Genomic DNA, 18,610 nt, shown 5'->3' with positions numbered 1-18,610 from the left:
GTAGTACAGTAGAAATTTCTGTCGGCGTCTCTACAGTCAGTTGATTTAGCGTTGTGCTCTATGCAAGGTTGGGCCACCAGAGTAGTACAGGGAATTGATTTGCTTATGAATCACCAGGAGTAACCGAGAATTGCCTTGGGATGCCTTGATCTTCAGGTACCGAGACCGGAAGCACCCAATTCGCAGTCCTCTCAGTGGCAAACTTCGAGGCCAGGGCTTTATCGACATCTTTGCAGTTGAGCAGTTGAGTGTAAAATTTAGTTATCAGCTGACTAACCACCGAATATTTTTCATTGCTGTTGTATTCAAAGAATATCGTCATCTGAAAACCTATGTTACCAGAGCCCGTACATATGCTACCGTACGCCGCGATAATCAGAATATTTCAGCACCCATATACGAGAAGACACCCAAGGCTGTGAGCTAACGCCAAATATGCCACCCAAAACCAACTTGTTCACATCAGGATCGATCTCTTTGGGATCGAATGTAGTGGTGCACGATAAACTAAAATGATGATGCGAGCCAATCTCAAACAGAACGGTGTATACTGGTTATATCCGTCATCTCTGTCGCGGATTCACTGCCTCTTCTGGAAGAGAACTGATCCTTAGGGAATGCCGTCAACCTTTCCAGGGGCGCAGGGTTTCTTTCCAGTGAGAAAAGAGATAAGGCTACCATGACTGCACAGACAAGCATCAAGACCTTGATTTCCTCAGCAAACGCATTGGCATAAACATCCCTGACCAGGTCTCGCAGATTCCCCGGCAGTTGTAGACTTGTCAGTGGTGATCGGTGGAGACTTGAAAGTTGAGCGGATGTCAAATGGTCCTGGAGATATTCGTTGACGTGGGAGTTGAAAATGACAGTGCAAACCGCCAGACCAATGCAACCGCCCAAGACACGCGCCTGCGCTACAGCACCTTGCGCTGAGGCGAGCTCACTCCGTTCAGCGGCGAGTATACTGGTCATAATAGTTGCGGCAGAGAAAGAAAGACCGACGCCGAGCCCGAAAATTGCTTGGAAGGCATACTGGGCTTTACTATGTGAGTCTGGCCCAGTCAACATTGACATTAGACCGACTCCAAGAAGTTGTAGACACGATGCCCCTAGAAGGGTCAGGGAAGTGTTGTTTCTCCGGCTCGAAATGGCACCCCCGAGAAATGAGCCAATTGCGCAAGCACCAAGCATGGGAAGGATATGCAAACCTGCCGTTAGGACTTCTTCACGACTGACAATTTGAAATCTTTCCGGAATGACGATCGAAAGTGAGATATAAGGAAAGCCGGTGAATAACGTAACCCTGATTGATGTCAATTGCGATCGTAGGCCAACCTTTGTTATTCAACTTACAGTAATCCAGCAGAGTATACTCTTCGAAGCATTAATCGAATCGGGAAAATTGGCTCGATGTTGCGCAATGGCCCTGTCTCCAAGTGTACTTCCCACCACACAAACACGAGCCAGCTCACGCCTGAAATGACCAAAGCAGAGATAATCTCTGGGCTCCCCCAAGCGAACGTGTCTGAGCCAGCTTGCTGAACAGCGAACACAAGAAAGCCAGAACTGGTAAGAAGAGTTGCGCTCCCGAGGAAATCAATGCTGGTGAAAGCCTTCCATGAGAAGAAGTGTGCTACTTCTTCGTGCGGCCAGAGATTTGTAATTGTGAGGATCGCAGCCAAGCCGAATGGGATGCTGACGTCGTCAGTAATGCTTCAAGCATGTACCAGAACACTTACTTCATGTTGAACAACCACCTCCAGTCTGAAAGCTGAGAAACTGCACCGCCGATGATGGGGCCCAGTACGAAGGCGACAGCGAGGGTAGCACCAATCATAGCCCCTATCAGGCTGGGACGGTGGGAAGGCCCAACCTCTACCAGGCCGATCTGTGTTAAGCTGTACAGACCAGATGCACCCATTCCTTGGAACGCACGGCATACGATCCTAGAAGGTGTCAGCTTGAGAACAGAGTAGAGAGCAGGCGGCATACAAAGCTGTCATACTAGTTGCCGATCCACAGCCCTGTGAGAAACCAACAAAAATGACCCATGATACCACGAGTATGTTGCGCCGTCCATATATGTCACTCAATTTGGATACACAGACGGCGAATCCTGTTGCATTCTGTCAAAACTTGTTCTCTTGATCCACGATCTTTCAAGGGACTCACCCATGTATGTGAGGAGGTACGCTAGAACTATCCAAGGGGCGTTTGTGAAATCGTCAAGGTCATGCGAGATGGTGACGAGCGAAGTCGAGACGATGGAAGTGTCGAGGCTCGAAAAGAGTAGTCCAGCCAACAACCTGAACATGCCAATTAGCAAGTACCCTATGCCAAGGTAATAACTCCCTTACGAGATGACAAGAACTACTCGTCGAGGCCCAGTGATCGAATGTTTGCGCAGTCCGACAACCTCCGTTGTTATTGAAGCATTCTCTTCCAAGCCATCCTCCATCACTGCTACTTGACCTAGGGATGGGTTTGGATAGGAGAGAGACATCCGGTATTCGTTGGCCATCTTTGCTATTGATCTTTTCTCGTCAGTTCAAATAAGTTTGGTGCAATTTCTTGAAAGCGTTTGATTGTTATATAAGATAGATTCGTATCCGATTTCGAAGCTGAAGAGTCGATCCAAACAATCAGAGGGTTGGTAGGGAGGATAAGGTAAGTAACAGTGTAGCCAGGTAAAGGCTTGGGGCGTCAGTTGAGAATTCCCCAAGTGAAGGCGCGGCCTCCTATCTTGATAAAGCAGGAACCTTCGATTTTGGTAAGTTCCCCTCCAGGAAAGAAATGACACTCGTAAATTTGAGGTACGTTAATCTGTCGATATTCAAAGATCTTCAGTTGTATCAGATTGGAAAGGTTGGAGCTTTTCATATCGAGTTGATCTGCAGAAAATCCGGAGGCAAAGAGACAACACACCTGACTTTGAACATAATACTCTTGAAATATTCATAACACTTGGTAACTATCTTGCCGGAGAAGGCGAAGGACCGAATTAATATTTGAGACATGGTCCTGAAACGTTACACGACTACAAGCGAAGAGGCCACTCAATACCGTCGCCAACCTCAAACATCTGCACCGAAGAAAACAACCCAAAAGCTTTTCCAACTGCGGAGTAGATGAGATATTTTCTTACAGTGACACGGTTCTAGGAGTAGTGGCTATGACGGGTGCTGTGCTATCCAGGGCATTGCTCCCATGTTAAACATGGTTGTCATGACCCACTGATTGGTGATACAGGTGAGAAGAAGCTTTGAGAGCAGGAATCTGATATCAAAGAAATGTCCAAAGTGAAGAATTACAGATAGACCTTTGTGTGAGCCGTGTCTGCGTGACTTTGTACATTGGGTGAGTTGATACAAAGCAAACTGGAGGACATTGTCACCAGCTTTGTTTGCTCTATCTATAACAGGAAATTCTCTAGCCGCCGCTTTATAATCTAAGCGAAGAAGCCTCTGCAACACTGTAGGATCCCGCCTGTGTGGTCGTTGCACATGGCATGGCTCTCCGCTCGTGGCTGGACCAGACTTTTGGCTACCTAAACGATCAAGCGCTGTCTGGGTTTTGAACTCGCTGATGTTATTTGGAGTGGGCACTACAGAAACCCAAAGCTCAGCCAGGAATCGTATGTGGGAATAATTAGTTGTTCATGATATATTTACCGGAACTCATGTGTAAGAGTGCTAGCGTTGTGTTCATGAATTTAGGTTGTTCAGTCCTAGCTGAGCCCCTCTCACTTGCACAAGAACCTCAGACAAGACGTTTCTTGCGAACAAATCTGAGTATCAGATAAGAACCTAAGGTAGAGAGAAACATCCGGTAATGGTGGTAGGTATGTCAAAGCGTCTTGGCTGGTGGGTAGCTGCGTTGTACGGTTGAGCCTTTAGGTAGCTGGACAGCCAAACGGCGCTCGCCTGGCGCTACCTGTGTGACTTTGTTCTACACTCTTGCCAGATAATCGGATGATTCAGGAGCACGATGGCTTGATGGTGAGAAATATGTTCAAGACACTGTGTTCGGCTAATGGTTCTGGGACGGATAGCCCGTCTTGAAATTGACGAGCCGTTCCACGTGATTATATTGAAGTATGGTAGTCTCCCGCAACTTAAACTCTACTCGGAAATTGCGACAAACGATATGTCAAGAGCCTATCATCTTTTTGTTTCCATTTTGGGGACGCGCCCATCTGACATAGTGCGGACCCTACTTCGGGAGGCTATCAACGGCTATTCCCCAGTCGGTCTTCCATGGATGGCATTGCATGCCTCATGTAGCCGTTGCAGAACAGCAAGCTTCCCGTATGCAATAACGGGACACCCAATCGATTTTCGTTGGCTGATCTTGCCTATCTGTTCTGTGTGTGTCGGCTTTTCACACGCATGCCATCTTGCACAGCTTAACACATCCGAAGTAGTTGAATGGGTGGGATGGTTTAGGTATTTGCAGAGCTATGCTGTCAGGTATACAGCTACGTTACTTTCGAACTACCTTCGCGAGAGATGTTTTGTTCACCGCTGAAGCCCAGATGACAAAAGGATGACTATTTGAGCTAGGCTTGCGGCGAACTCTCCCCTTGGACGATGGACCAGAACGCGGGCCTGCTACCACCCACGAGTATCATTATTTAGTCATGAAAAAGCTCGTAAGTATTAATCTCATCGTCCGTAATCATTTGCAGCCTGGTGCTGTGTGAAAAATTCTCTATCATAATGGCAGTATGGATACATGGCAATATCATCGTAGGAGTTGCCCTTCCTTACAACTTGTTCGCATTACCCCTGTTTCCATATGCTTCGAAACCCAATGAACACTAAGCTGGGTCACATTTTCATGGATTTCGGCGCCACACTATATTCTTCTAAGTCTTGAACGTTCGATCTGGAAGAATTCTTGATTATGCATCACATCCGTTCCTTTCACATATACAGCTCTAGATGTGCCCCGTCCAGCACCAGAACAAAGCTTGACAGGCAAGGTGGCGGGCCAAAGAAGTCACATTTTGCTGAAAGAAGCACAACGTTCATCTGAAATGGCGGTAAAGCTTCTAGGCCGATTTGAAATAATTACGATGCCTTCTAGACTTGGCGGAATATTGCAGCAAGCCTCCATCCAGAGCAAGCTGCCGTCGACAGAAGATCTTGGCAATCAGTTTTCCCACCAGCATAAGATTCTACATAAAGAACAGCAGTATGATCAGCTTTGATCTAAGCCTTCCTGTAGTTCTTGGCATCAAGAAGATGCCTTCAAATGGATCACACCGACTCTAACACGGGCAGTCCTAAGTCATGGGGCGTAAAGCATCAATGACGGCATCGGCCCTATTTACTTCTTGAAACATAGTTCAACAAGACGATTATATAGGCCCGGTTGCTATGGTTCGAGCTCCATGGGAAGAGTCAAATATGAACTCCCGCCCCCTTTCTTTCATTCCGCACAAACATAAGGATAAATAACATCTAGTTATTATCGTCAAAAGAATCTTTTGAACCTAATTATTCTCAAATTATTCCTTATCTCTCATCTCTTTATTACCATCCGAGTGAAGTTTAGACAAGGCCTCATTATCTGTCTGCCAGTGCCAAGTACCTACCGCCGCGACTTCTCGCCCTAACTCTGAACTCTTTACCAATTCTTGGCATTCCGTGCACTGGCAGTGTATTCTACCTTATAGCACTGGCAGTTCTTCAGTCAGTGACTCACTACCTAGGGTATCCAGTCATTCTCATAATCCCAGATTCTCATAATCGACCTGCTGAACTTGCCTTTCCTTTCTTCTTCTACCAGAGCCACTCTTGCTACCAACGACACTCTTACCGCTGCGTCCCATCTTGCTTTATTCTGGATATTTCAGAAAGAGAGATAGAGGATAAACTAACCGTTATTTCTTGCCGTCTTTTTTCTTTCTTTTTGGAGGTGTACTTTGGGCGTCATGGAGGACGACATCGCCATCGTAGGCATTGGTCTACGATTCCCTGGCGATGCCTCCTCTCCAGAAGAACTATGGAAAGTTCTGGAGCGTGGGGAATCTCAGTGGTCTGAATTCCCTAAGGACCGCCTCAACATCGATGGGTACTATCATCCCAGCGGTGATCGACAGGGTAGTGTAAGTTAACAAGAATATATTTCTGGTCGAGATAACGTCGCTGAATAATATGACTTGGGTAGATTTCTTTCCGTGGAGCCCATTTTATCAAGGGCAATTTTGCTTCTTTTGATGCTTCCGTAGGTTTTGGTTCTGTGGCTCGCAGTTGCTATAGTTACTCGGCTAATGTTGCTCTTTCTTCTAGTTCTTCTCGATTTCGGCGGAAGATGCCAAAGCTATCGATCCACAGCAACGAATTCTCCTCGAAGCTTCATATGAGGCACTTGAAAATGGCGAGTCTATCGAGGTATCTATGTTGATTGAAGCTGACAATAGAACTTTAGCGGGAATTCGCAAAGAAGATATCGATGGCAGCGATGCAGCTGTGTACGTTGGTTCATTTGTCAAAGGTAAGTATGTCCAATCTTTCGGGAAAATCTTGCTAACTTTGGTAGATTACGAGCAAGTCTGTCTCCGGGATCCGGATTGGCAGCCACAGTACGCTGCTACTGGAAACGGCATCGCCATAATGGCAAATCGAATCTCGTACTTCTTCAACCTTCATGGCCCCAGCATGACTATTGATACAGGCTGCAGTGGCAGTCTTGTGTCTGTTCACCTTGCCTCACAGAGTCTTCGGGCAAGAGAGACGTCACTTGTAGGTGTATCTCAGCCATTTCAATTTGTGGATGCTGACAAGTATGCAGGCGATTGCCGCTGGGGCTGGTATGATTCTTACACCCAATACTATGATGCCTATGACAGCTCTTAATTTCCTAAGCCCCGATGGTAAATGCTTCACTTTCGACTCTCGAGCCAATGGTTATGGGAGAGGCGAGGGTATCGGTGTTGTTGTCATGAAGCGTTTATCAGATGCCATTCGCGATAACGATACTATTCGTGCAGTTGTTCGAGCAACAAGAGTCAATCAAGACGGCCACACGACAGGTAAGTCGTTTATTCTTTGATTCTTAGCAGCAGCACTAATTGATAAAGGCATTACCCTTCCAAGCAAGGAGGCCCAAGTCGCCAACATCAATTCTGTTTACGAGTCTGCCGGCCTCGACATCAGTCAAACAGGTTATGTTGAGTGCCACGGCACGGGGACAAAAGCTGGAGATTGGCGCGAACTAAAGGCTATCTCTGAGTCACTTTGTACTGTTCGAGATATCGATAATCCCATTGTCGTCGGCTCGATCAAGCCCAATATTGGTCATCTCGAAGGCGCCGCTGGTGTAGCAGGCCTCATCAAGGGTGTTCTTACTCTAGAACATGCCAAAATCCCACCCAATATCAATTTCGAAAAGCCCAATCCTGATATTGACTTCAAGGAGTGGAAGGTCAAGGTTTGTAGGAGCATCTTATTGTATTCAATTATCGCTAACAGTCACAGGTACCAACCGAAATGCTCGACTGGCCTATCTCGGGCTTGCGCCGTGTCAGTGTCAATTGCTTCGGCTTCGGAGGCACAAACGCCCATGCCATCATGGATGAGGCCCCTCGCTATCTGTCAGCTCGTGGACTTAGGGGGAACCACAACTCTGTTGAGGCGATCACTTCTTCCCGCAGTACATCCAATACCAAAGCAGTGTTCGAACCTCAGCTTTTTGTCTTCTCGTCCCACGACAAATCTGGGGTGCGACGTATTATGGAATCACACATCCCTTACTTGGAGTCACAAGGGGAAAATGACACAGCGTTTTTGCACAATTATGCCTACACACTTGGCTCTCGCCGATCCAACCTTGAATGGAAGCATGCCGTGGTCGCGAAGTCTCGAGAAGACCTGATCGTCAAGCTTCAGAACATTGACGAGTCCTTGTTCAAACGAACATCGAAGAACAAGCAGCCCAATATATGCTTTCTTTTTTGTGGCCAGGGCGCTCAATTTGCGCAAATGGGTAAAGATCTTCTCCCCTTCGAAGCTTTCCGTGACACACTGGAAGCTGGTTCTCGATACATGAAGAACAAGCTCGCCAGTGAATTCGACCTCCTCGAAGAAATTCTCAAAGACGAGGCCGAGACTCGAATATCTGACTCTAGAATCTCACAACCTGCAACTACAGCTGTTCAGATGGCTCTCGTGGATCTCTTGGATTCATTTCATATCACTCCTAATTATGTCATTGGGCACTCCTCTGGGGAAATCGCAGCAGCGTACGCATCGGGTGCTCTCACCAAGGAAGAAGCTTGGGAGGTTGCTTATTATCGCGGACTCGTTGCTTCATCCCTTTCGATTGAAACCCCTCGCACGCAAGGCTCCATGATGGTAGTTGGCCTTTCCGTCCTTGATCTTGACGAAAGCTATGATGACGAGACGTACCCTTGTGAAGTTGCTTGTGTGAACAGTCCTCGATCCTTGACCTTGTCGGGTAGGAAGGAAAATATCGAGGGTGCGTTCAAGGAGCTTTCTGCGAAAGGTATATTCTGTCGCATTCTTCCCGTCAAGGTTGCATATCATTCCTCAGACATGCTCAAGATCGAAAAAGAGTACAAGTCCGCTTTGAGACTGATTGATCCACGTCAGCACCAGAAATCGGTGACCATGTTCTCTTCCGTCACTGGAGAGAAAATTGATGGGTGCGACCTTGGCAACAAGTACTGGACGTTGAACCTGGTGTCCCCCGTCGTGTTCATGTCAGCTATAAGCACTATGCTGCAGCTTCCGTCCGACAAGTCCCCAGATATCATTGTTGAGCTGAGCCCTAGTTCAACTCTGCGCTCGCCAGTTCTGGATATAATAACATTCTTTGGCTCCCCGGCTCCGCCTGTATATCGCACTGTCCTTGACCGAAAGGTTCATGGCGCAATGTCGCTCCTACATACTATCGCCGAGCTCTGGGCATGTGGATGCAAATTCAATATGGAAAAGGTTGTCACTCGAGGGTCTTATCAGATACCCCTTAAGTCTCTGGCCGATCTTCCCCCTTACCCGTGGAATCACACTAGATCTTATTGGCACGAGTCTCATCTTGGTGAAGCAACACGATTCAGAGAGTTTCCTCGACAAGACCTGGTCGGTGCTCCCACTAGTGATGCTATCTCCTTCGAACCTCGCTGGCGGGGATTTCTCCGCATTTCCGAGAACCCCTGGATCCAAGATCATCAGATACACAAGACGACCATCTACCCTGCTGCTGGCATGGTCACCATGGCTCTCCAAGGTGCCTGCCAGGCCACCAAGAGTCAAGAGGACATCCTTGGATATGAAATTATCAACATGCGGATCCAAAGAGCTATGATCGTTCCAACCACAGCACATGGACTGGAAATGGCCATGAACTTCAAGAGCGTATCTTGCACGTCTGTTCACAGCTCTCAAGGTACTGCTTTTGACTTTTGCATCTACTCGAAGCAATTGAACTCCTCCTGGGAACAGAACGCTTCTGGTCGTATCGAGGTACGATACAAGCGTGGACAATGGAAGGCTGCCTTTCAGAAGCATCGCGAAGAGTACGAGTTGCTCAAAGGGTCCTGCCTAGAACCAGTTGTACCTCGACAACTCTATGAGCTTCTTGACATTGTGGGTATGAATTATGGTTCTCTTTTCCAGAATCTCATCTACATACGCAAGAGCAAGGACGCGTGCGTCACCAAGATACGCATTCCTGACACGCGGTCCAAGATGCCTGCAAAGTTCGAGTATGGTCATCTGATTCATCCTGCAACTCTAGATTCCATGTTTCAAACACCCTTCGCTGTCGAGAACGAACCCATGGTCCCAACTTTCATTGAGAGCATTTTTGTCTCGGCAAAGGTTTCCAGTGACATAGACAAGGAATTCAATGGTTACTCTACCGCCACTCGAGTTGGCGTTCGTGACGCAAGCGCAGATATTGCCATGGCCCAGTCTGGCTGGGAACAACCATCGGTTATAATCCGTGGACTTCGCTTCACTGGCCTTTCTGGATCATCTCAAGATGGAGGCGGGTTTCTTCCAAATAACCGCACTCTATGCACTCAGGTCTCGTGGATGGAAGACATCACTTGCTCAAAGACAGAGAATATTGAGGAGTTTGTCAGAAGGCTCGCACATAAGCTGCCAGGACTTTCTATTCTACAAGTTGGCGGTACCTCTGACACCACGCAGAAGATTGTCAGTGCTTTGCCCAGCCTCGAAGGCCAAAGACCTTGGCTCTCTCGATACACTTTAGCTGAGGCTAGCCCTGATGACAAACCTTTTGATATTGCGTCCATGTTTGCGGGAACTGCCGCTGAGCCTTTCATCGAGAAAAGATCTGTAGATGGCTCAGAACCTCTCCCCGACTACGACCTGATTCTCGTTTGTTCTCGAAGTGAAATCGATATCGCCAAACTCAGTGCTCACCTGAAACGTCCCGGTTATATCGTGGAAAACTGCCCGGATGGAACCCCCGACCTAGGTGAGACCATCTCACATGATTACAACGAAGATGGTGAGAGAGTGAAGATCAAGTTTCGAGTGAATCGTAAGAACCCAGCTGAAGATTGGCTATTGGTCCCCGATGTTGCCATCCTTCTGCCCGACAATCCTCCTTCAGAGACGCAGTGGCTTGCGGGAAAGCTCATCATGGAGCGCCAAGCTAGTGTGCAAATGCGCACCATGCAGCTCAACGAAGTCTTAAGTGATCCCTCAAGACTGAAGAACAAGATCGTTATCTCTCTTCTCGACTTTTCAGCAGGATTCAATGCAGGTGCATCAATATACCACTGGACTGAGGCGGAGTTCAACGCTTTCCATAGTGTCCATCAGGTTGTGAAGGGAATTCTCTGGATCTCTCGCAGTGCCCACATGAACCCGATGAATCCTAAAGGAGCTCCCGTCATCGCCCTTGCGCGCACACTCATGTCAGAAGAGCCCCTGAAAACATTTGTGACCTTTGACTTGAGTATGAACACACCTCTGAATTCTCCATCGGTTGTCCAGAGTGTCAGCAAGATCTTCCTCCAAGCATTCGTATCAGAACAAGGCTCTGGTCCACGTGAACTGGAGTATGCTGAGAGAAACGGTGTGATTTGCATTCCTCGGCTCGTCCCTATTGGGCCGCTGAATGATATTGTTGAGAATGGTATTTCTAACGAGATCACCAAGGTATCATTCCACGGCTACCCGCGTCATCTGAAGCTTCATGTCTTGCAACCCGGTCTCACAGACGATAGCTTGGTATTTACTGCTGGAACTAGATATGGTCCTCAGCCTGGGGAAGTTGAGATTATATTCGAAAGCGCACCTCTTGACTTCGTCGACTTGGAGACTGCCATGGGCAGAACCTTGGAATCTGAGGTTGGATCTGAAATATGTGGCCGCGTCGGTCGAATCGGGTGCAACGTTTCTGGATTCATGACGGGTGATCTTGTGAGCGGCCTTGTGACCAGTGGCTCTGTTCAGAGCAATGTCAACATAGACAGGCGCTTTGTGTCAAAGTGGTCATCTCCTCTTTCCTTCAGCCATTTTGTTAGTGCTTTTCATTGTTTTGATAAGGTTGGAAGACTTGGTCAGGGAAAGTCAGTTCTTATTCATGCTGGAGCAAGCCGGGCCGGCATGGCTGCTATTATAGTAGCTTTTGCACTCTCTGCGGAGGTGTTTGTGACTGTTATGGGACCAAATTCGGGAAAGCAACGAGAGTTTTTGGAAAAGACCGGCGTAAAGAGGGCAAACATCGTCAACGCCGACTCAGACCTCTTTACTACAGTTGTCTGTTACTATTCAGGACACGGGGTTGATCTTGTCTACAACGCTACCCAGAGACATATCGAAGACAATTTCAAGTGTGTTCGCCGAGGTATGTTCAGCTTTTCTCCTATAACTGCATCTTCACTGACTTCTTACAGGAGGTATTGTCGTGCAATTTGCCAGCAGGTTGCCAAATCCCCCACCTGTTCACGTTCTGCCTTCGGATGTTTCGCTTGTCAACTTTGACTTGCAAAATATGTTGAAGTATGATGCAAACTACGTGGCAGAGCTGGTTGAAGAGCTGAGTGAGCTAGTTGAAAGTGTCTCTGATGATACGAACAGTAACCTACCACTTCCTGAGCCGCTCATAAATATCAATATCAACAGGATCAAGGAAGCATTCGGATTCATCGAGAAGAGCCCCTTTTTTGGGTTCGTTTCCATCACCGGAGGTCCTGATGCTAAGCCTCAGGTTGACATTGCTATCAAAAAGAAAATCAAGCCATTGCATCAAGCCTTGTCGGATACTGATACCTACCTCCTTGCAGGCGGCTTGGGCGGCCTTGGTCGTAGTATCTGCGAATTGTTGGTCAAAAATGGTGCTCGACACATTGCTTTTCTGTCACGGACCGGTACTTCATCTAAGTCGTCTCAGCTCTTTTTTAAAGACCTTTGCGCTAATGGCATTGACGCTCGAGTCTACAAGGCTGATCTTTGCGATGCCGAAACTCTCACGAAAGTAATCAAGGAAGAGATATGTCAAGAAATGCCACCTGTTAAAGGGGTTCTCCAATGCGCCGCGACTATCAAAGATTCGATTTTCTCAAACATGACATACTCTGACTGGGTCGAGGCATTTAGACCAAAAACCGTCGGTTCAGACAATCTTGTCCGAGCGATATCGGCAAACTCAGAAGACCCCTTCTTCATCTTCCTTGCCAGCTCTGCGGGAGTTATTGGTAACCGGGGCCAGGCCAACTACGCTGCTGGTAACTGTTTTGAAGATGCCCTCGCCCTCAACCTCCGCCTCAAAGGAAAGCATGCCGTGTCCATCGATCTTGGGCCTGTTCTTGGTGCAGGAATGCTTGCAGATGATGAGGAGATTCTTGACATTCTTCGAGCCAGTGGGTTCTATGGTATTCGTCACGAAGATTTTCTTACCATGATCGCGCACGCGATCACTACTGAGATTGCACCCAATACTCCCATGCCTGGTCACGTTATTATGGGCATTGGCTCTGGTGGTCTCATTAGACAGAATCAACCAGCTGATCCATACTGGTCTCGTACTGCTCTCTATGGCTACCTCAACCTGGTTGACACTCCACTCCCTGACTTGAAAGTGGTTGATGCTTCAAATGACTTTGATTTGAAGTCCCTTCTTTCATGCTGCTCCAACACAGATGCAGCTGCAGAGATAGTCACCACTGGTCTGTCTCTCATGCTTGCCAAGGCGATGAACATGCTTCCTGAGGAGATTGACACTGGGAAGCCTCCCAATGGCTACGGTGTTGACTCGCTGGTGGCCGTTGGTGTCCGAAACTGGGTTGTCACCAACTGCGGTGTTGAGGTCTCGGTCTTTGAGGTCTTGAGTGACAGAACAGTCGCCGAGCTAGCCAGAGACATTGCTAGACGAGGCGGGTTTGGAGATGAGGATAAATGAGCGATGTTGTAAGATTGGTAACGAAGAGACTGGGGATATGAGTCTCGGGCGCGAGTCTATATATGCTGGAGTCTAGAAAGCTCTAGATTTCCTTCGCGTGGTTTGAGAATGGGAAGAAGCACACGGGGAACTGGTTTTTGAAGTTTTAGACATAAAAGACAGAAACTCCTTTACAGTTTGTGTTATAGTTGCATGATACACAAATTTCTGGACAAATCTCTGTTCGATTGGTCGTGACCTAATGCTGTTGTGGTTATAGGGCTAGAAGGCCAGAAGCTGAAGACCGCAATCATAAGTGACAGCTTAGGTGACTTTAGGATACCCTTAGGTAAACTAATACCAGTTTAGAAGAGCATTTGATAAGTTGTTTCTAGCACGCGGAGAGAAGATCTTTACAGGAGCCCTTTCACTCTGTATTAAAGGCAAGATTTACTAGCCCCTGGGTATTAACTACTTAGAATTAATTAACTCAACACCGCCGCAATTAGACCAATCAAAGCAAATAGACAGAACGAAAGAAACCAAAATAAAAAAAACAACTTATACATGAAAAGGGGCTTCGATAAGGACAAAAAGCAATGCGTAATCAGGGAATCGAACCCTGGGCTCCCCGACGCTGCTCGAATGGCAACGGAGAATTTTACCACTAAACCAATTACGCTTTGTTATTAGATCTGGTTGTTATTTGACTACATGGAAGTTATCCAGAAGTGGCTGATCCAACTATTCGTGAATTCCCGAGTCTATCATCCAGTACCAGGCCTTCGGGGATCTAGACAGTCCTTGTTTTACATCCCTTGACCTATATCATTTATGTGTACCAATGTCTTTATTATCATCTCCTTCGTCCAGAATGGTTGCTGTTCAAACACGCCGTTGCCATTCAAGGCTGCCAAACTGCCTCGATAATGCTCATCCTACATCCCTCAGGTCTTCTCACACCCTTGAAAAGACCTATCAGTATACACAACAATCGGAGACGATGCGAGTTCGGTGACTTACCTTGAAGACGAAGCGCTCATCGGCAGCCCTAAAGAGCTCTTCAAACTCCTTTTCTGTTCGCTCTTGTGCATTCAACAAGGTCAACATCAACAGGTCCATACTCCGCATGACTTTTTCATCCCAATGGTTTTCAGCCCCTGGCTCACGGAGACAATGATCGTTGATGATGACACGCGCACCAGGTTTGAGAGCCGGGACTAAGTTTTTGAGGATCTTGACGGCATATGGGGTAGAGTAGTTGTGGAGTATCCAGCGGAAGTAATAAACTTGGTTTGCGTCAGTAAAGGGGGAAAACTCATGGAGCAAGTATTCTGTCAGTCTCACCATCGGCATCCTTGACTGGCTGCTCAGTAAAGAAATCATGGACTTGAAGAGATATGCGTTGAGCTACCCCTTCATCTGCGCATATCGGCTCTGGGGTGCTGCTGATTGTCTTTGCTAAATCTTGTACCACAAACTTCATCTTATCCCATTTCTTGGCAAGATCAACGCACACGAAGCCATGACTGCCGCCGACATCCACCAATGTGCCGTTGTTGTTATTTACTTCGGAAAAGTCGTAGTTATCGACGAGGTAGCGAACCTCATAGCCCTCGCCGCCTGTCAAGCTTGCCATAGCTACCGCAAATCGCTTTCCTCTGGGAGGGTCTTTGCCGAATGTTGCAAACATTGGCTCTTTATCCACCGTCCCCCATGCATGGTTGAAGCCAGTCCGTGTGAGTGAGGTCGCTTCTGGGTCGGCACGAAGAGCTTCCAAGGTATGAGCCCCAGCTGGTAAGAAATCCTCTCCATTCAACCCTACCCAGGCTTGGAGACTGGCGTCCTGAGCAAGCATCTTTGATGCGGCAGTGTGTGCTATGAGCCCTGGTGCAGGCTCTTGAAAAATCTTATTTGTCATAGCATGACGAAGAGCGCGGGCTAGGTTTATGCGGTCCAGTTCAGTCTTGCTTAGAAGTTCAGCCAAAGCAATAGATCCCTCCAGAGGTACGAGGTTGGCTATGAAGGATCAGAAACGAATATAAAATCAGAATTGGCGGGCTCACGAATTCCATAGCTGTTCAGTATTTGGAGGCTCAAGGTGTCGAGATACTTTTTGTGTCAGTACTGAGGCCAATGCAAAGGCGGCAGGCTTACACTCCATATACCCCATCTGACAGTCTCTCTGGGTCCCCGAACAAGAAGCTCGAGCTGTTTAGTTGCAGAAGAGATCTCCATGCGACTTCTCTGTATATCATCCGGCAACTTGGGGAGATCTCCAGGGGCATTGACATCGAAACCCAAGTCCTGAAGACCATTGGCCTTGAAATACCCATCGAGCTTTTCTGTCTCTTCAGTGATCTTCCTGGCTAGCTGCACCATGAGAGATGTGTCCAGGCTTTGCGGGTTTTGCGAATATGACGAAATGTGTGGTTCAGCCATGTTGAACAAGTGAAATGGTCGTGTTCCCTAGTCCATGTTGCGAAGCGACGCGGGGATGCGCGGTTTTATACATCATTGCTGTCCATCATGGTCCCAAATTTACTCTAGACCTTAGACTACCATCATGACCAATGCGGGTACGAGGATACGTGAGCTGTTCTGCTCAAGACATGGGCGGCATGAACAAGTCCACCCACCCGCACCACCATCATTCCTCCAAGCGCCAGTGGAACAAGTGGCGAGAGTGCGCAAAGCCTGAATTCCGCGTTGATTCCAAAGTCGTCATGATTGGCATGTGTGCTGCAACTTGTGATTTTAATCCCTGAAGGTCGAGTCGAGACATGACCTGAGCTGAGCTGTATGGTACATTAGCTGCTGGGGTTCGTAGTTACGATAAGACAGGTTTAGTTAGATTAAAAATATGTTCCTAGTTCTCCACAGGCTAGCCCGGAAGCTAGGAGGGACTGGTGCCAGTGGCACGAAGCTTGGCTGCATAAGTAAATCTAAGTATGAGCCGTCATCCTCCGTCGAAAACACCACAGTCTTTCGCGAAGCTTTTTGGTGGTTTGAGTTTTGTTCGCTGCTCGCACATCTGGGAACGGGAACCGCTGATTCTATGCATCGAGGGCAAGTTCGCCTGTATTATGTAAAAGTATTCCGTGCAGCAACAGTAGCTGAGAAATTCCGATAGCCTACCAACATGGTTCATGTAGAACCTTGACGAAAAGAAAGAAGTCACGTGCTTGCTCTAGTTGTTCATTGAACTTCTGTGTACAGAGTACCTGTCCAACAGTACGCACTTGCCATGGGTGTTCAGTCTTTTAGTCCTCAGTCGTTGTACGAGTTGATGGTGTCCCTATGATGGGCATAGGATGATTGATCAGATGTCGAGGATCAATACCCAGTCCTAGCTCACTTTTCCCAGAAAGACTTGCCCATAGACAGCCGAGACTATCAGCGGGCCTACGGGTAGAAAACATAGCGTCCGCCTCCATTCCATCCCGCATCTTTAGCGGCCACACGATACCATGCAACCCATGACAGTATCAGAATGGGGCTGTCGGCTTGGTATGTCCTTGTAATTCTTGAATGCGCAACGACTTGAAGCCGCTTGCGACTTTGATGCGTTTGTATACTCTGATTTCGCTCGACGGTTTAGTATGGCTTTTGCCCGTAGACAATGTGCATGGGCATATACAAAAGGGCCGTATTGTCGCTATACGCCCTTCGCACCTCGACAAGAAACACTTCAATCTGCTCACGGCTCCAACCCATTCCCCTTGACATGGGACCCAATGCAATTGCTTGTAAGCCATCCGCCAGTATAGTGCGCCAGTACAGTCCGACAGTCTTGAGCACTTGATTTTTGGGCCAGGTGCCAAGGGGCACATGGAATATCCGTTCCGTGACGTTGACAAAGCCAGCTGCCTGCATTTTCGTGGCCAATTTACCTCCTGCTGCTGCAGGAAAGTCTACACCAAGTTGTGCTAACCCCTCATTGATATATGTCCAATACTGTGCAACTGGGTGTTCGTATGGCGGGATAGCTTCTCCTGTCCTTGCATTGTGGGGATAATGATGGATTTCCTGGAGTTCCATCCAGCCTCCGGGCTTGATATGCCTAGCATCGTATAAGTACAAGCCAAGAACATGCTGTAACAGAATTTATACTTACCGGAGAGCATTAGTAAAAAGCTGAGGCCAGTCTTTGATTCCCTGAACCGTGTGCCGAGAGTGTACATAGTCAAAGTGGTTCTGAGGATGAAGCCAAGGAGACTCAACATCATCAACCATGAAGTGGACATTGGGCGGTAACCATGTCGGTTGGATGGGTGATAAATCGATGCCGAGAACATTGGCACTAGGGTATTGTTCTCCCACTATTGCACTATTAGTTGTTAAGACGAAGTGATGAGTGAGTTGGCCTTACTTTCAATTGCCCAGATTCCTGTGCCAGTTCCAATATCAAGTACGTTTTGTGGATTCTCGTCTATTGGCGCAAAATGTAATTTCTGGCCAGAGAGAAGTCTCACCATTGCATGTTTCATGTCCTCTCTCTCTTGTTCAATGTCGTCGTTGGGGAAGTTGTAGGCCCCAGCCCGGAAGCTATGGTAGCGACGACCATTCTCAAACATGTAATCCCGAACAGACGATCCAATGGATGTACTTGCAGTGCTCATATTATCGCTCCCGTATCCGGCATCAGATCCAGCATCGCCTATGGAACTGTATTCGTCACTATCGGCAACAATGTTGTCTTCGGCTTGAGCAAAGGCTTGTCGAGAGATGGCTTCCTGCTCCGTAACCGATAGGTCTGGAAACATAGAGACACCATTGGGGTGAGTAAGGGGAGACGTGATGGGTCGATGCTGGCTCTCTGTATCTGAACTTGGGGAGCCTGGTGTACGACTAACTCCATACACGTCCTTGAAGATGTCGAAGGGTTTAACTGCTTGCGATGAGAGCTCAGTGCTGCCGCCAGGAATTCTCTGGTCAACGATACCGCTTCCTTTACCATTCACTTGATGTCGGGCCTCTGATAGCTCGGAATCATTTGGCTTGGCATCGTGTTTCGTAGTGTCTCCTCGGGTAGAAGGCGGGAATGCCTGTGTCTGGCTATGTGGTTCTGGGTCCATCTTATTCCAGAGAGTAATAATAGCCGGAAGGAAGACGGATATAACCAGAAAGCAACGGGTTGTCCTTGATGTTGTTTGTGACAGACAAAGCACGACTTTCAAGTGATGTAAAATATACGCGACGACACTTGCAACACAGGGATTTT

At 47.7% G+C, this 18,610-nt stretch overlaps 4 protein-coding genes and 1 non-coding gene across 5 annotated transcripts; 1 reads left to right on the top strand and 4 right to left on the bottom strand.

The window, feature by feature from the left end:
* Positions 1-70: 70 nt before the first annotated feature.
* Positions 71-2,521, bottom strand: BKA55DRAFT_734631 (major facilitator superfamily domain-containing protein; the record flags this gene model as incomplete). The annotated part of the gene is made up of 6 exons (XM_046201262.1): positions 71-1,303; positions 1,354-1,695; positions 1,740-1,946; positions 1,993-2,116; positions 2,173-2,306; positions 2,358-2,521. The coding sequence occupies 6 exons, from the start codon at positions 2,519-2,521 to the stop codon at positions 532-534; spliced, it is 1,743 nt and encodes a 580-aa protein (XP_046054081.1). The 3' UTR covers positions 71-531.
* A 3,397-nt stretch (positions 2,522-5,918) lies between these two features.
* Positions 5,919-13,589, top strand: BKA55DRAFT_636237 (uncharacterized protein). Its single transcript, XM_046197022.1, has 10 exons — positions 5,919-6,112; positions 6,175-6,231; positions 6,297-6,388; positions 6,428-6,501; positions 6,547-6,749; positions 6,799-7,039; positions 7,088-7,437; positions 7,485-9,614; positions 9,645-11,853; positions 11,903-13,589. Exons 1-10 carry the CDS (start codon positions 5,939-5,941, stop codon positions 13,405-13,407), a joined length of 7,035 nt encoding a protein of 2,344 aa, XP_046054080.1. The 5' UTR covers positions 5,919-5,938; the 3' UTR covers positions 13,408-13,589.
* A 397-nt stretch (positions 13,590-13,986) lies between these two features.
* Positions 13,987-14,068, bottom strand: BKA55DRAFT_t57. The gene has a single exon. It is a non-coding gene; the product is annotated as a tRNA-Gly (tRNA).
* A 116-nt stretch (positions 14,069-14,184) lies between these two features.
* On the bottom strand, positions 14,185-16,321 carry BKA55DRAFT_248414 (S-adenosyl-L-methionine-dependent methyltransferase). Its single transcript, XM_046185345.1, has 5 exons — positions 15,544-16,321; positions 15,453-15,498; positions 14,734-15,405; positions 14,410-14,675; positions 14,185-14,350 (listed from the first exon to the last, which is right to left on the bottom strand). Exons 1-5 carry the CDS (start codon positions 15,826-15,828, stop codon positions 14,291-14,293), a joined length of 1,329 nt encoding a protein of 442 aa, XP_046054079.1. The 5' UTR covers positions 15,829-16,321; the 3' UTR covers positions 14,185-14,290.
* Positions 16,322-16,983: 662 nt separating this feature from the next.
* On the bottom strand, positions 16,984-18,464 carry BKA55DRAFT_501937 (S-adenosyl-L-methionine-dependent methyltransferase; the record flags this gene model as incomplete). Its single annotated transcript, XM_046186874.1, is given in 3 exon segments — positions 16,984-17,449; positions 17,504-17,716; positions 17,734-18,464. The coding sequence occupies 3 exon segments, from the start codon at positions 18,462-18,464 to the stop codon at positions 16,984-16,986; spliced, it is 1,410 nt and encodes a 469-aa protein (XP_046054078.1).
* Between the last annotated feature and the right edge of the window lie 146 nt (positions 18,465-18,610).

Source organism: Fusarium redolens (assembly GCF_020744475.1).
Source record: "Fusarium redolens strain MPI-CAGE-AT-0023 chromosome Unknown BKA55scaffold_3, whole genome shotgun sequence".
Classification (NCBI taxonomy): domain Eukaryota; kingdom Fungi; phylum Ascomycota; class Sordariomycetes; order Hypocreales; family Nectriaceae; genus Fusarium; species Fusarium redolens.
Note: the sequence above shows the minus strand (reverse complement) of the source record. Positions and strands in the feature narration are given on the sequence as shown.